This window comes from Calonectris borealis, chromosome 16 (assembly GCF_964195595.1).
Source record: "Calonectris borealis chromosome 16, bCalBor7.hap1.2, whole genome shotgun sequence".
NCBI classification, from domain to species: Eukaryota; Metazoa; Chordata; class Aves; order Procellariiformes; family Procellariidae; genus Calonectris; species Calonectris borealis.
Window position 1 is genome coordinate 5,661,819 of NC_134327.1, and position 16,652 is coordinate 5,678,470.

Here is a 16,652-nt window from a genome sequence, read left to right on the forward strand (position 1 = left end):
AATTTAGTGGAAAGCTAATTTTTAATGAAATAGAAACTGTTCTTTTAAAACCTGTACAGGTTCCTGTATTCACTTGTCTTTAAAAAAAAAAAAAAAATTCACTGTTCTACTTAGTCCTGGTTTTTTTTCTTCTTTTTTCTTTTTTTCCCCCCTCTCTTCCCCCTTCTTAATTTTCTGTAGTGGTGTTTGTTCTTAAGATACACAATGCTTTGTGAATTTCAGCATACTTTCATTAACCTAGAGCTCAGGTTTACTGCAAGTTAATGAATTCAGTATATTGCATGTGCACTGAAGATTGAGTAACAATCAGCTTCTTGTCTGGCCAGTGATAAGGCCATTGAAATAGGGTGAAGCAGACTTCCTGACTTTTACTTTCATTCCAGCTATTCTAACTCTTTCTATTCATGCTGGTACAAAAATCTGCTTATCATCCTGTTTTCAGGCAGATGTGTCTATTATCATGAGTGAGAGATATTTGCGATCATAAAATCGGGCTGTTCTTACCTCTTGAGAAAACTGATGAATTTATTTGGGGATGGTTTTTAAAGTATCACTAATTTATTTCTAGAAACATTTTCATTACTACTGGTATATAAATTTAGTACAGTTGTGCTCAAGTTATACTTCAAATATTTTTGTCCAATGTGGTAACTTGATTTAGAGAAGCATCTGTCAATCAGCATTTTTCATAATGTTTTTTCTGTAGGGTGGAGAGCGTCCAAAAATAAGTCTTCAAGTTTCTCTCTATCTTCTTTCTCAAGTAAGTATTTTAAGTATTTTGTCCTGTTTCAGGACATGTTTTGCAGTAGTGTTATGATTTATAAATTATTGTAGTTTCATCTATTTTGGCAAAGCCATTAAAGACAATTTGGCAAATGAAGTTTTAAACCTATCAGTTTCCATTTAAAAAAAAAAAAAAAGGCAGTAAGATCATTTGTCTTTTTATGGACAGACCAAATAGCTTCTTATTTGAGTTAATATCATTCTTCTGAGGATCCCATAGCACAGGGTAGCCTTTAGAGCATTCAGTGGTTATAATTTATGCACACCACCTGACAAATGGTGCATAGTAGAACGATGAAACATGCTAGGACAGAATTTAGTAAAATTGCAGGTGAAATTTAGATAGATGCTGTATTGCACTTTGAATCTACCTAAGCTATGGAAGATTCCAGGTTTGAATTTTCCTCTTTGAAAAGTAGGGGGAGCAATGATGGGGGTTTTTTATTGTTTAAAAACAAACAAATCAACAAAAAAAACCCTGTCTGTCTTTGATGGAGTGGGATCTGAAAAAGTGTACACTGAGTATCTGAAAAACCTTCTTAAGTATTTCTGTTATTGACACCAGACATATATGCTTTAGGCATTACATATGTTAGAGACAAGTGCTTGAGAGACTTGTACTAGCACTCACAAAGTAAACATGTAATGTAGTTATGCCAAAACATGCCTGTGTATAGTTGAGCTATGCTTTCTGAATTAGAAGAAGCTTGAGTGATCTGTGAGGTTGTTCAAAGTATTTTTGAAGTGTTTTGTGACTTTCCAAAGTTCTACATAGGTCACCACCACATGCTAATAATCACTTTACTTTTGAAGGTCTGGAATGGTTCTGACTTTAATCAGAAAACCTGTGGAGATCATGTGTAGCTAAATATTGTCAAAACCATGATTAGGTTTACTGATTTAGAAATTATTCGGGGATTTTTCAGCTAGAACCACTGTTTAGGCATCCACCTTTGATATTCCTGTGAAGAGAATGGATATAAGCTGACATAAGGCTATTCCGGCTGGACCTGAGCTGGTTCTGTCTATAAGCCAATTGTTTGCTGGCCCAATCTTGTAAGCCTTGCCTCAAAATAGAGTGGTTGGTGTAAACAGAGAACTCTTAAAGCACTGAAGCACTTCTGGGTAAGTGCTTTAATGTTATAGGCAGTATGCCCTTACTCCTATGTCACGTAGCTGCTTTTAGCTAGAACATAATTCATTGCTGTTTCATAGCCAGAAAAGCGGCTTCTGATTCAGTTCAGCCTATTGCATGACATTTACTCGTGAATCACTGCAAAGTAATTGTGCAAAGAACTTATTGGAGTTCTGCCAGTTGTTGGCATACAAGAAGTTCAGTGGATGCTGTGTACTATAATCAGTTTGCATAGTTTCTCAAAAACACAATTTTCTGGAGCAGTTTTAATTTGGTTTCCTTGCTAGAATATCACACAACTTTCATCTGAAAGCTGATGAGGAGAGAGAATTTACATTTCTCAGAAAGAGGGAAGAATATGAAGAATTATTAAAACTGAGTAGCTTAAAATATAGAGAAGGGTCAAATACCTGTAGAAAGGATTATGATCTCCTGTGTTTTGAAGTAGATTTCATGAATTATCAGTGTTACCAATTGTACTTTACTGTATATGTAAACTTAAGATACCAGTTTAACAAGGTCAAAGAAGTATGTTCAGTGACTGAAATTGTGAAACTGTATGTGTTCTGTAATAAATGTCTGATATTTCTTTCCACCCTTCTTTTAATAGGTTTTTCTAATTATACATTACGCCCCTTTGGTGAACTCATTGGCTGAGGTTATACTTAATGGTGACCTCTCGGTGTTTTCTTCTAAAGTTGAGCAAGATATACAGAAAAACTCAGTAAGTGGCCAACTGATCTTTAATTTTTTTTTTTTTAGAGGCAAAGAAAATATTTGAAAAACAAAATCAGGTATCTGGAAACTGGTAAGCCAAGGTGATTGTGTTTAGGAGAGAAGAGCAGCAATAGGAGATTTCAGCTTTTGTTGTTGGATATGACAGCAGAAGAATGCTCTGTGCAACTTAGTGTTATGTTCTTGCAATATTTTTGTGCATGCATAATGTATTTGAGATAGCGGTATAAGAATGTGCAGGACACAAATTAGAATACTTAGCTGCTTCTGTGGGGGTCAGACACTGCAAAGGCTTCCATCATTCTGATGGGACACTTTTGTAATCCAGCCTTCCGTGTTCAGTTTTTGTTATCAGCTCTTTGGTAGTGAGATAGAAATGAGTCATTACAACTTTCCTGTGAAATTATTTCCTTACGCAACTTGTAGTAGAAATGAGAGACTTAAAAAAAATACCTGGCCTTATGGTAAATCCTTTGGATATAGAAGGAAATAAAGATTTTCGTCTGAATGTTCCCAATGTTTTAGCAGTAAAACTTATCATCTCTGGAAAGTGTGCATCAGTGTGCATAAGAGAATATAGACCAGCCACAAATATATGGGAGTGCTATCACTTTGTCATTGCCCTTGTACCTTCAGATTTAATCCTGTGTAGATCTTGCTAGATGCTGTTTTTAATGCTTTTCTAAGTGTGTCATGTATATGATTTTTTCCTTTTTGTTGTGGGTTTCACAGTTTGTGAAATGCTTGCTTGTTACTTTTTAAAGGTCTATTTGGGGATGGTAATAAGAAGGAGGTATGACCTTACTTTGGTTAAGAGGCTTCTGACTGTAGTTCTGTCTAAAGATTGGACATGTCCCCTAATGTCTGACTGGTCAGCAAATTGTTACTGACTGAATGTTTAATTTATAACAAGCAATGGCTTGGTTCTTACGCATGTTCTTTCCCAGCAGTGGCTATAGCTCAGAGAGTTTCAAGGGGGAGGTATGCTTCAACTTTTCCATGATACAAGTCAACTTTTCCAAATCCCTTCCTACTGTGCAGTGGAAGCTGTGTGGGCTGATCTTAGCCAGTACCTTTTGGGTTCTGGTATTTTGTACTGTTGACCTTGATATTTAGAATCTAATCTTTTTTAGAAAAAACTACAGTGGAATGGTAGAGCTGACTGAATGCTTTAAGAAAAAACAATCTCTTACTTGTGTTAGCAAATGTCTGACCTTCTGCTAGCTGCATACTGAATGTCGTGTGTGTTACTTGTGCAGAAGCAGGTTTGTTACTAGGAAATTTGTGGTGAGAGGGCAGGGCACCAGTTGTTGCAGAAGTGAGATTTTCTTTTCATGTTGTAGTTACTGTACAGAGTTGCAAAATATCTGTAGCATATGTTTGTGTGCTTGCACTAATGTTAGGAATATTAGGGGTTTACTATAAACTTCTGTTCATCTATTCTCTTATGTTTGTAATACTATTTAGGTTGCTGCTTCTTAGTGGTCTTAAAGATGTGTCCTCATGGCATGTAAACTGGGAGTTCTGTCACACCTGAACAGGTAGTAAATAGGAAATAAGAGGGGTATTGGCTTTCTAGGATAGACACTTAGCGAAACTGCTAGAGGTGGAGCTTTGTTACAGGGAGAGCAGAGTGGTGGCACTTTTGATGGATGAGGAAAAAGCTCCCATGGGAGAAACTTTAGTTTTTAGTAAATTCAACCATATTCTTCAATGAAACCTTGGAGGGGAAAACCTGTACTGTCAGAAAACGTATTGGTGGAGGTTGGTTATTTGCAGAAAGAACAGGGAGTAATATTCAGCGGAAGAGCTCCATGCCCTACTTCCAATGAGGGGAGCTATGAAGTGAGCTGCTCTCAGTTGATGGGTATGAACAACTACTGCATATATTGCATGGTGTTTTCTGCTGATACACAACTCAATGCAGTGAGGCTAAAGTCAGCTGTAGATATGGAGGCATAGCCTTAAGTAAAGGTGAGGCAGTTTACTGTTGCTCTGTGTTAGGACTTCTTAGAGCCGAAAGTTGGTTTTTGAGCATTGTTAGCTGTTTCAGGGCTGTTCTTTGGACTATAAGGTGTATCAGGATCATTGCAAAGTTATTACTGTGGTGTATTCTGTTGCAAAGAAATGACAAACTTCTGTTGAATAATGGCAGATATTTCAGAAGCTACTTTAGAATTGCTTGTTCTGGGGCTAGTAGAGAAAAGTGATGAGCAAGTTTTTAAATTTACTTTTTGACTGAGTTTAGGGTTGTTTTTGTTCTTAAGTCAGACCCAAAGTTATCTTTCACTACTTCCTTTCTCTTATAATTTCCCATGGTAATCATTCTGATACTCTCCTAAGCTTGTTGTTTTGGGGATATCTCTGTGTGTTATGGTGAGCCCCAGTTATCTCTAAACCCTTGCTCTGTACCTAACACTGCTCATCTCTTGTAACTGAGACGTCTTGGTATATTTAAATTGAAGTGTAACTAACATGTAGTTTCTAAAATCCAAAGTAAGTAGAACCTCATGTCTATATTCATCTTCCTAATAAGATGAATTAAAGTGGAATGAGGTGTAGAGAGTTCTGAGATTACCAGAAGCAGGGTCACGTGCCCTCATGATAGGAGACTAAATGAGTAAAGAATACTTAAAAAAAAAGCTGAGAAGTTATCCAGAGTTATTTAGGGCAAAAAAGCAATGGTAGTCATCACGATAGGAACAAACGGTAGTTTTTACTGGAGATCAATTTGCGGAAAAAATCACCTGCAGATCTAACTGCTGGTACTTACGAATTGGCGATAACCCACCCATGGAGATCAGCTGAACATCATAGGGCAGTAATGATTGCCCAACCTCCATTAAACAGGTTCTCCACCTCAAAGTATAGCAGATTAAGGTACACTTTTCTTTCCATATCTTTTCCCTGTATTTCTGGTTTTAGGTGGCATCAGAAGAAATACTAATTCTTATCTCATGATGAGTGTTGAATATGGGTAGCCAACAGAATGTATTTAAACTTGTTAGCAGTCATCACACTAAGGTTTACCTTACTTCCTGTGAGATCTGTTTTCCTGCATAATTCGGATGTGGGCCAGTTCTACCTATTTCTTGTTTCTTGGTTTCTTGTTTAACCTACTTTCTCCTTCCCATAAAAGTTGTTACTGGTACTGCCTTATTTTGCTAGCGCACGTTGCAGAAGATAAACCATAATTGAAAATATGGTTGAAAGACATTTTAAAAGTATAAAATAGCAGTATCTCAAACTGTATAATCAACTTAGATAAACTATATACTATGTAAATTAATTTTAAGTCTGATTTTAGAATGTTTTAAATATATAGCCTTATTATATTTAGCAGAACAGAATATATATGTTGAGTTTTTCTTAGCATTCTTTCTTGAAATGGACCAGACCATGGTTCAGTGCTTATGAGCACATCACTGTCTAGTGGTTCCTTGGGTTATTTTGCTCATATGGCTAACAGCATATTAGAAATGCAAGGATGTTAAGTACATGCATTCTTCATAAAGAAAGTAGCTACAGGATTCTAGTAAGCAATTGTAAGAAGTGAATGCAGGAAGGGGAAAATGCATTATGCAACTTGCATGCTACTTTTCCTTTTTTCCCTAAAAAACAGGACTTCATGTGTTCTTCCCTTTTCTTGTGACTTTTCTGACCAGAAGCCATCAATAAAAGATAATCTGGTTGTTTTATAACCTTCCTATGTTGCAGTTTGATCAGACTAGAAGTATATCAGAGAGATTACTGGGGGACAGAAGTGTGGTAAATTTCACGTTGAGGGTTTTTTTGATATCGTGCAAGATTCCTTCCGCTATGCGATTTGTTTCAGAGCCAAGTGTAAGGTGACTTTTGCAAGATTTCTATAAAACCTTTTTAAAAAGTCAGAAGATTCAGAGAAGCATTTTGACCTTTTGACTTGTAGAAGGCTTCTTCCCAGATCTTTTCCTAATCTTTTAGTTTTTATGTATAGGTGTTCCTTATTAAATGAAGGGAGGGATTTTTCCAAACTTTTCCTCTGAGGTCTCTTTGATGCACTCACCTTCAATGCTTATTGTACATGAGTCACCTAAGGCAAGGAATGGAATCAATTTTGTATTTACTCTAGTCTTCTTTTCTCTTGCTTGCCCTTAAATTTTTAACCCTTTAGCCAGCGTCAGCTAAATGTGATTGAAGTATTGAGGTCTGAAAGGTGATGAAGTTTCTGTAGCAGTCTTGTTCAGCATAAACCTGTGCTGGCAGGAAGCCCCCAAGCCATGTGTTTCACTTCTCAGTAACAGAGAGATTTGGCTGATCAATGTTTATAGCTCTGGGTGAGAAGGAGCATGTACTCTGGTAATCCAGCCGGCAGGCCTAACAAGTGAGAAGGGAGCTCAAAGCATCACAGCTCAGAAACAATCTGCAAAATTATAGGAAACCATGTTTTGTTAGTCCTGCTAGTCACAGAACTTCTTGTAGCGTCTTGTGTCTTTCTGTAAGAATACTTTGTTCTCTGTTGTTAGGATGGCACAGACTCTTGGAAATACTTATGTCCTCTGGGAGAAATTTCTTATCTAAATTTATCTTCTTGCTCTGTAAATTAATAATCAGGAAAATCAGGTATTGATTGAATACTCTTTGCCTTCTTGTCCAAAAGCAGTGTTTTGACTTGAAAGATAAACTTCTGATATCTTCGGGTAGAACACAAGTATATTAAAGTCTAACAAATGAAGTGGTGTTGGTTTTCCGGACTCGGTAAGTCAATGTCTGGAGGCCCAAAAAAGGTTGATGTCAGTGCCATTTGGTCCTAATTCATACAAGGACTAGTATGCTGTTGAGGGAAGCTTAAGATTCAAAAAAAGCTTGCAGCATAGAGCATTGGCTTTTGCCCTTGCTACTGCCAAAGACATTTGAAGAGTGTATTTCATATTAATATATTGCTGTCAACACACACTTTGGATTTTGCTGCCTTTATCCTTTTTGCAAAAGGTGCCTTAATTTTGTATGTACTAGCTGTCTCACCTGTTAGGAAAGTTCAAAGATGGGGAAAAAAATTAATAAACTTCTGTTGATGAAGTAGGTAGTTCTATATCTTCTTGTCTCAGGATGGCATACATTTTAATGATAGATCTTTAGGATATGTTACTTTGGAGATAATTGTTCTACTGATGATTTGATACAACTTGAGGTCTGCTTTCTTGTATTTTAAAATGGATTTGAGATTTGTAAGTGATATGCTAATTTACATTCTAAACCCACTTTTTTATATGAACTGAAGTTTTTTTATCAATTAGAGTTAAAAATGTCTTTCTGTAACTCAGTGTAAACTCTTCAAATTTACAGGCAAAGTCAAGTATCAGATGTTTCATAAAACCAACAGAAACTCTTGAGAGGTCTCTTGAAATTAACAAACAGAAGGGGAAGAAGAGGGTGCAGAAAAGACCCAACTATAAAAATGTTGGTGAAGAAGATGAAGAGGAGAGAGGATCTGAAGATAACCAAGATGACCTAGATAAAACTAAAGGTACAGACGCGAGTTCAAAGGGCATCAGAACAAGCTGTGAAAATGAAGGTGAGTATACCAGCAAATAAAAATTATGCTTTCAATTTGGATACTTTTATTTCCTTTATGGACCTAGTTGTGATCTGTTATGTGACTTGTTTACCTAGTGCAACAAGAGAACATGGGACTATTAAATTTGTTTCAGTCTTTGGCTGTATTCTTCTCTCATGTTAAATCATTCTGTCAGAACATATACTTCTGATCTGATTAAAAACTGTGGAAGTGTTTTCATATCTTCCTGTAGTCTTCGGCCCTTTTCACAAATGCATGCCTTGCACCTAGGTGTACATGATTATGGGGCACTTTATAAGTAGACTTCACAACTTTGTAACTTTTCCTTCTGTGGTAAGGCAAATGGTGTAGCCACTTTACCTTTGTAAGATGGTCAGGAGTATTTTATGCATGTTTCAATGATAAAATTCAACAAGTGTGCTAAAAGTGACAGTACATGGTAGACGATATTAAAAAGTTCAAAACTGAAGAAAACGTCTTTAACTTTTAGCCTTTTTTAATTGCATGTTTTCAGGATTTTTGATGTAATGCTAACCTTAAGAAGAATTGGTTTTATAGGTTGAGTGGTCTTACAGCGTATCGTAACTGTTTATTTTACTAGTTAGTAACTATTAGAAGGATGTACGTGAGAAACTAGTCTTTACACATAAATTGAGAAAAATGTGGCAGAATTGCATGCAAGCAATTGAAAACAAGACTTTTCTACTTTGACAGCCATCTCCAAACATAGTTGCATTTTGATTTAGGTAAAGTGTCTGTTTGAGAAGGCTTTCCTTAAATAGTGTCAACTAACTGATGATGTATTGCCTGCCATGATTTGAAGAAAATATGAAATGATTTACTGTTTAAACTGGTGCATTTAGTAGTCATCTTTGTCTATTCTCTTCTTTGCTCTATTCTTGAGCAAAAGCTAGATTTGGTCCTAACACTTCTACTTAAAGCCAATAGGTATGAAGCACTCAGGACCAGGTATCCTGTTTGCTGTAATTGTAGAGACCTATTTACACCCTCTATGAAACCTGATGTCCACCCATGCCCCAATCTCACCCGCATTTCCACAAAGAAATTTTTTTTCCAGAAGGAAGTTCTATGTTTTTTCTTCCTGTGTTTTGGAGGGAAGGGGGATTACTGTTGCTTGTTTATTTGCCAAAATAATCTGTATCTTTTCTTTACATATATTATGTATATGTATAATTTTCTTATACCAGTTAAATTCCTTGAAGAAATGTAAGCAAACTTCTTTATTTTATTGGGAAGAAAATTTGCCTACATCTATTCATTCATTAACCTTTCTGAGGTTATGGTTATACCTCTTACATATAGTTGCATCAGTCACTTTTAATGCAAAACAGAAAATATAAAAGAGCTTACGATAACTGTTTGTTAAAAATAACAAATTTGGGGGGTTTTTGTTGTGTGTTTTGGTTTTTTTTTTTTTTTTTTTTTTTAGAAATAGAGATGGTAATCATGGAGAGATGTAAACTGTCAGAACTGTCTATCTCTACTGTGACCGAACAGAATACAACAGATGAAGAAAAGAGTGCAGCTGCCTCTGGGAGTGAGATAACAAACTGGAACAGGTATAAAGGAACCGTAATGCATTTTGCTGGATTGCTTCCTTACTTGCCCTCCCGTTAACTCCTTCACTTCTCTTAAGGGATGTTTCAAATCTGCCTCCAGTTAAAATTACAGGGGTTCTTGTGGATCACAAATAAGTGAGGCAACAGAAAAATGGGATGTGGCCCCTCTACTGATCAGTTTTGGAAGTGGTCCTGTTGCTTTGTAAAGTTTGTGCTTTCCTTTATGGCAAGTGTGATGCCTTAAGTTGGCGAAGTTAAATTACAGAATATTAACACAGTAAAACCAGAATATAAATGTTTTCATTCCAGAATTTTCTAAACCTCTAAATTAAGCCAGAAGAAGTTTTCTTAATTATATTTATGGTCACATCTGTCAATTTTGTATACACCTATAAAGAAAAAAGAAGGAAAATCCCTTAGTTCAGGGCTAAATTTTGCAGAGTTTTAGTAGTAGTAGTTACGAATAAACCCTACTAACCTATGTGCAGTTTCCAAGGTCCAGTAGTATATCTTAGGGTTATTGAAAACTTCTCTTGGAAATGCAGTTTTTAAGTGTTTCTGGGAGCAGAAATTTTCCTGACTTCAAAATTTAAACTTGGATATATTAAATACCCATAAGACACTTTCTTAGTAAGAATTTCGCGTTCTTGTCATTAGAATGCTAACGAAAAGAAACTGAACATGCCATCTCTGACACCAAAGTAATTGCAAATGTGTCCCTTGGGGAAATGCACACGTTTAATAGGATTTCAAATTTATTTTTAAACTTGGGAAATGCTGCCTTGTATTCCCAGAATTTCATTCTGTCTCCATTATAGATTTGACGTATCTTAGATTACATTCATTAATAAAGGTAACGTTTAATTTCATTGTAAAATTGAAATTGAACCTTGACTTGAACTGGCTTTAAAATACGTTGTTCTAGATTATTGATATTTTGACTAAAATATGTGCCAAATGGCTTTTAGAAAGAAATTGGCAATGACTGCATTGAATACTAAAGCACTAGGATGCTCAGGTCTTGAAGGGTGCAAAATACTTACATGTGGGATGCCAATGGACCTGGCAAATGTCTGCATTGCAGGACTGTCTTGATCTGCAGATATGATCTGACAGCATCCTGCATCTTTTCTAAAAATAAACAGCATCAAAGAACATGCAGAGCTAAAAATATTTTTCAAATAAGGATAGACCTTGTGTAGGGCATTTCTAGCCTTAGTTTTGTACATGAATTTTTGGAAATATAGGTGAATAAGCTACTATAGCTTAAGATTTTGTGTTATTCTATATGCCAAATGTAATATTTGAAACAGTAGCTAAATCTCTGAAGAAATTTGCTCAAGTGTTCTTGTGGTTTAACCCTAGCCAGCAACTAAGCCCCACACAACCGCTTGCCCACTCCCCCCTGGTGGGATGGGAGAGAGAATTGGAAGGATAAAAGTGAAAAAACTCGTGGGTTGAGATAAAGGCAGTTTAATAAGTAAAGCAAAAGCTGCGCACGCAAGCAAAGCAAAACAAGGAATTCATTCACTCCTTCCCATCGGCAGGCAGGTGTTCAGCCATCTCCAGGAAAGCAGGGCTCCATAACGCATAACGGTGACTTGGGAAGACAAAACGCCATCACTCCAAACGTCCCCCCCTTCCTTCTTCTTCCCCCAGCTGTATATGCTGAGCGTGACGTCATATGGTATGGGATATCCCTTTGGTCAGTTGGGGTCAGCTGTCCCAGCTGTGTCCCCTCCCAACTCCTTGTGCACCCCCAGCCTCCTCGCTGGTGGGGTGGGGTGAGGAGCAGCAAAGGCCTTGACTGTGTGTAAGCACTCCTCAGCAGGAACGAAAACATCCCTGTGTTATCCACACCGTTTTCAGCACAAATCCAAAACAGAGCCCCATACTAGCTACTGTGAAGAAAATTAACTCTACCCCAGACAAAACCAGCACAAGTGTGTATAGCTTCTTTCCTGCACTGATTGGAGTCACTGAGTTTTGTGGATAAGGTGAACCATGTGAATAAGGAGCCATGTGGTAGTGTAAAATGCAGTGATTTTTTATTCCATGCTTGAAGTGGGAGAAAATTCCATAACTGGAATAATCATTAATGATTGTGATGATAGTGATTCCTAATGTGTAGCAGTTGTCAATTGTGGACACACTCCACAAGAATGAATAATTTGAAGAATATTTGTATGGCATTTCATCTGTGTCTTCTATGAAGTCACTAGTAAAAGGATAGTAAAGGCAGAAAAGGCTTATAGAGTTAAGAAATACAGTTGAAAATACTTGCTATATAGCCTTTCATATTAAAAGTCGTTTTTAAAAATTGTCCAATAGCTATTGAAAAATAAGTGGAAAACAGCACAGTTTGCAGTTAAAAATCTGTAGCTGTAAAAAGTAAGTCAAGTTTTCAATTTCCCTTAGCCCTTTTACTACTATGTGAAGAACATAAAAGAGAAAACTTAAGTATTTTGGTGTAATTTTATTTTGATGTGCCTCACTACTGGAAAGTTTAAGCCTAAAGGCTTGTTTTCAATTAACTTCCTTTTATGCTACACAGTAAAGTTTTTTACAGAATGCGAAACCTTTCTGCTGCATTGTGCCTTCTGTTGCTACTTTCTAAAAGCTGAAGTTTCTCTGGGTCTATCCTATATTTAGTCTATATGAGGACCTGTTAATGAGTGGGATTCCTAGAAGTTGTTTCAACTTCAGATTATTGTGATTGAGACTTTGATAATGCAGCTAGATAGATGCTGTAAAGAAGCATCTGGAATGAAAATGATTTCTCTCACTGCTGTAATCATGTTTTTTAAAGTTATGTAATTTCACAAATCGAAGTAGTATGTGGGGGGAAAACAATGAAAAATGCTTTAGAGATTACAGAAGTCGTTTAATACCATGTAATATTGGTGTTAATGGAACAGCTACTGCTATTTCTGCAGCTTTGACCTCCGAAAACATTGGTTTTAATAAAATTAAAATAAATATTACTTTACATTTTAAGTCAGTTTTTAGGATAATTACCATCTATTGTTGGTCTGACAACAGACCTAGTGTTATCTAACATTTAAGTATTTTAATAATCTTGAACCTGGATATCTTGGTCCTCTTTCTTCTTTAGACCTTGAAGCTGAACTCCCTTTGCTATGTGTAAAGCACCCTGTTTCAGGATGTCGTGAGGCTTGTAGGGCTTGTTTGATGCTTAGGAAGACTAACGGCACTCTTGGTTTATTTTCAACATTACTAATTCTTTAGGCTGTTTTTGCTTGAATAGTTATGTTGTTTTGAGATCTACAATAGGAACATCATGTGGGAAATTTGGCTTAGGTACATACAGCAGTGTTGAACTTGGGCAAAGAGGGATCATAACTCACTGGCATTTAAATATATCACAGTGGATGGTTGTAATCCAGCTTCAGAAATGCACAAACATAGGACTGCAATGTCATGAACTGAGCAGAGGAGCAGTGTGTTCTGTTATTCTTGTCGTAGCCTTGTTTTAGTAAAAGAGAGCATGTTGTTGAAATGTGCATGGAGCTGATGGGAAGTGTCAAATTATTATGATGTCGGTTGAGTGGCTTTCTGGGATACATTAAGTGTGACCAGGAGGGCGCCACAGATCTGGAACAGGTATAGAGTATGTTGTGTTCTGAACTTTGATAGCCCTTCTGACCCGTAGCTAACCACAATGAGTTTGTAGTGGATGCTTCTTGTCTGCTAGGTCTGAAGATAGGAAAATGTGTTTGTTTTTATGACTTAGGATGTTATTTTAATGTATTTTATTTGGGTGTAATTTAGGTAATGGAAGGATCTTTTTTGCTTTCACTGTTAAAAAATACTTTGAGAGGTAGGAATTGTCTCTCTTCAGTCAATGTTCTAAACTGTCTTCTTATGGTGACTGACACTTCCCTGATATTTTTTTTTTTCCCTCCTGTCTGGGCCCCTCTGAAAATGGATTTAATTTCTACTTGTGCTCTGAACTGATTGGATGCAAGCCAGCTTAAGACAAGAAGCCAAGTTGCCTTGCCATCAGACTTGTGCTAATATAAGCTGAATCTCAGCCATATCTGATCTGTCCAAATGGCTTCTGGATTAAATTGACTTTTCTGTTCAAGGTATAGGTGAAGGGTGAACTTGGCACTGTTTGTAGCTTCTTGTGTATGTGTCGTTGGTCACACATGCTTAAACACAGGAAAACGAAGCTCATCTGCAATCCAAAGCTTTCTTTTTTCCATTCAAATGTTCCTTCCTTGTTCATTTTTCTCTCCTACCTGTTCGACGGTAAAGTTTTTGACTGATTGTTTTAGAATAACCTAGCTTCCTCCAAACTTTTGATGAAAACTGCTGTCTTGTAATAGTAAAACCTTTTCAACTCTGCTTAGTACATGAGTTTTAAGGTAGTCTTTTTTTATGCAACAGTGATAGCAGCTCCTTGAAATTACTTAGGTATACACTTAAAACAAGCTATACAACACTTCGGCGTACCTACTAAATGTGCTACAAACAACCCAGTAAATGTCTGAACAATCAATTCTTGGGAAAGTATTGTGTAACAAATCCCGTTAAAACATCAGAATTAATGTCAGAATGTAAATACAAGGCATGGCTGTAATCTGAGTACTCTTAAACAGGTTAATTTTTGTTTAATGCCTGAAAATGTGCATTACTTTAAATTTGCCTCTTCCGTTAGCTACATGTAGAAGAAGATAGTTACTCATTCTTCTTGACAGTTTTAAAATTACTCCTTTCCACAGGCCTTTCCTTGATATGGTCTATAATGCACTGGACTGTGCTGAAGATGATTACTATGCCCTCTTTGTGCTCTGTCTTCTGTATGCAATGTCACACAACAAAGGTAAGCACTTTTTGCTTTTCCCAGAGAAAACTAAATGAGACATATGGTTTTAGACAGGCACGATCTGTTTGTAACTTGTGTTTTTGCATGCCTTAAACGGTGAGAAATTCTTTACATAGGGGAGGCAGAAATAAGTATGCTGTAAGTAAAAACAGTGGCTAAGGATCACGTTTTTAAGAACGATTTGGTAGAAAGCTTTGTGAACATCAGATAACTTTTCTTCCATAGGTTTCTTGGAATTGGAATAGGATTCTTGTGTTTCATTTTTAATCTCTTAATTTCAGTTGAAGCCCACTATATTCACTCTACAAATACATGGGATCCAATTCTTTCCCACTTTGCATATACTGTGATTGCTATATGTAAACCAAGTATAAGAGGTTGTAAAACTTGTCCCCATATGTTAAAATTCAATGTTTGTATACTTTAAACATATAGATAATGCACAAGGCCTGAGAATCAGATGTGATTATGGAAGTCATGTGTTGTCTATTTCTATCCAGCTTTGACAGTCCTTCAGTAATTCTTTTTATTCTATGTAATTCCTCAACAGCCTTTTCATCCATTGTGCTATAATTGACTGAAAGCTTAAGTTGTCAGTGTTCTATGCCATAATACATCTTGCAAGTCTCCCAAGGAGCCTGGACTATTTTATAAACTAGCAAAACTATGTTAAATGTGTACTTCATTATAATTCAGACAGTATGAGAATATGTAACCTTTTCTAAGGGATGATTATGGTTAGCTTTTTTGCTGTTTATCTTTGTGTGCATTTTAAATAGATTCCTTATGGAACAATAATGTAAACATCTCATACATGTGGATAATCTTGTGTTTCAGGAATCGAGAGCTGAATTTAAGTTATTTTCTGCTTATGAGGATAGTTTCTATAACATACTAGTAATTTAAATGAATCAACTGCTACAGTAAACTGAGCAAAAGAGCCTCAGGTGTGATAGTATGCTTAAAAGTAAGGGTTCTGTTCTAGCTTCAAGGTACCTTTAATGGGCAAGTAGAGTGGAAATGAGAGTCTTGAGGGAACTAGCTAAGCTGAGCCCTTCCTGTTCTCCTCCATCCTCTTGATGGCTTTATCTCTTTCCAGGAATGAAGGAATGCTTCTCTGAGATCATAATTTGCAGACTTCCAGGGCTTTCAGAGTCTCTTATGACAAGAGATAATAACGCAACTCATATCGCCAAAGATAGCACCATAGCCTTGCCATGCTCTAGCCCTCTCTGACTTGCATCTCTGATTTCCCACCCACCCCTGCAACCAATATACTTCTTCCAGAAAATGTCTTTCCCTGAGGGACTTTTGAGCAGCATTGTGCTAGAAAATCCTGATATCAGAGTTGGATTCTCTTCTCTTAAAATTCATTAGTTGAGGCTGTGGAATAGCCAGAATCATTGGCTGTAACTGTTGCAGCTTCAGAGAGTCCTCGGAAGTCTTTCAATGTCATTGTGGAGGAGTAAGCGTGCACTCTAGGATTGTATTTCTTAAGAATTCTTTTATTTAAGAGTGTAGTCCTTCAGCCCACTGTATTTGCTTTCAGTGTAATTAGTCACTCTTCAAAATCCTGTTCCCAGAAAAAAAGTCTGATATCCTGTCTTGTTTCAAAGATGATTTGCTTACATCTGTAGTATTGCTGTAAACAGTGAGGATTGCAGCAGATGCAGTCTCTTGCTGCTTAGTTTCAGCAATCTCTGTGCTGTTTATTTTTCACCCAATATCCAGGGTTACCAAGAGAAATACAACAGGCAATGAAATATCTACCTTTTAAGAGACTAAAAGTATCCTGGCCCTAAAACTGGAGATACCTTTTTATGCATTTAAGGGGTCAAAATCTACACTTCATTCTTTGGTGGTCACATCAGTCCTCTCTAAATGAAAAATTCTTTAGGCTATACTCATTGGCTTTTCTTGTCAACAATTTACATTAGCCAGTTGCTCTTTGGAAGCTATTTTCCTTTCTCCCTTTATCTTTGATCCTAGAACTTAGGTGCTAGACAGATA

At 36.6% G+C, this 16,652-nt stretch overlaps 1 protein-coding gene across 10 annotated transcripts in view; it reads left to right on the plus strand.

Annotated features, from left to right (window-relative positions):
• CLEC16A (C-type lectin domain containing 16A) overlaps positions 1–16,652 on the plus strand; it is an 89,774-nt gene that overhangs the window by 13,450 nt on the left and 59,672 nt on the right. For all 10 annotated transcript variants that reach the window (XR_012676082.1, XR_012676081.1, XM_075164974.1 and 7 more), the window contains exons 8-12: positions 707–760; positions 2,529–2,642; positions 7,979–8,207; positions 9,661–9,790; positions 14,539–14,639. Coding sequence is in view for 8 of the 10 variants with exons in the window: in XM_075164974.1 (XP_075021075.1) it covers positions 707–760; positions 2,529–2,642; positions 7,979–8,207; positions 9,661–9,790; positions 14,539–14,639 (628 nt within the window). In the remaining 2 variants the exon portion in view is untranslated. The remainder of the gene's footprint in view (positions 1–706; positions 761–2,528; positions 2,643–7,978; positions 8,208–9,660; positions 9,791–14,538; positions 14,640–16,652) is intronic.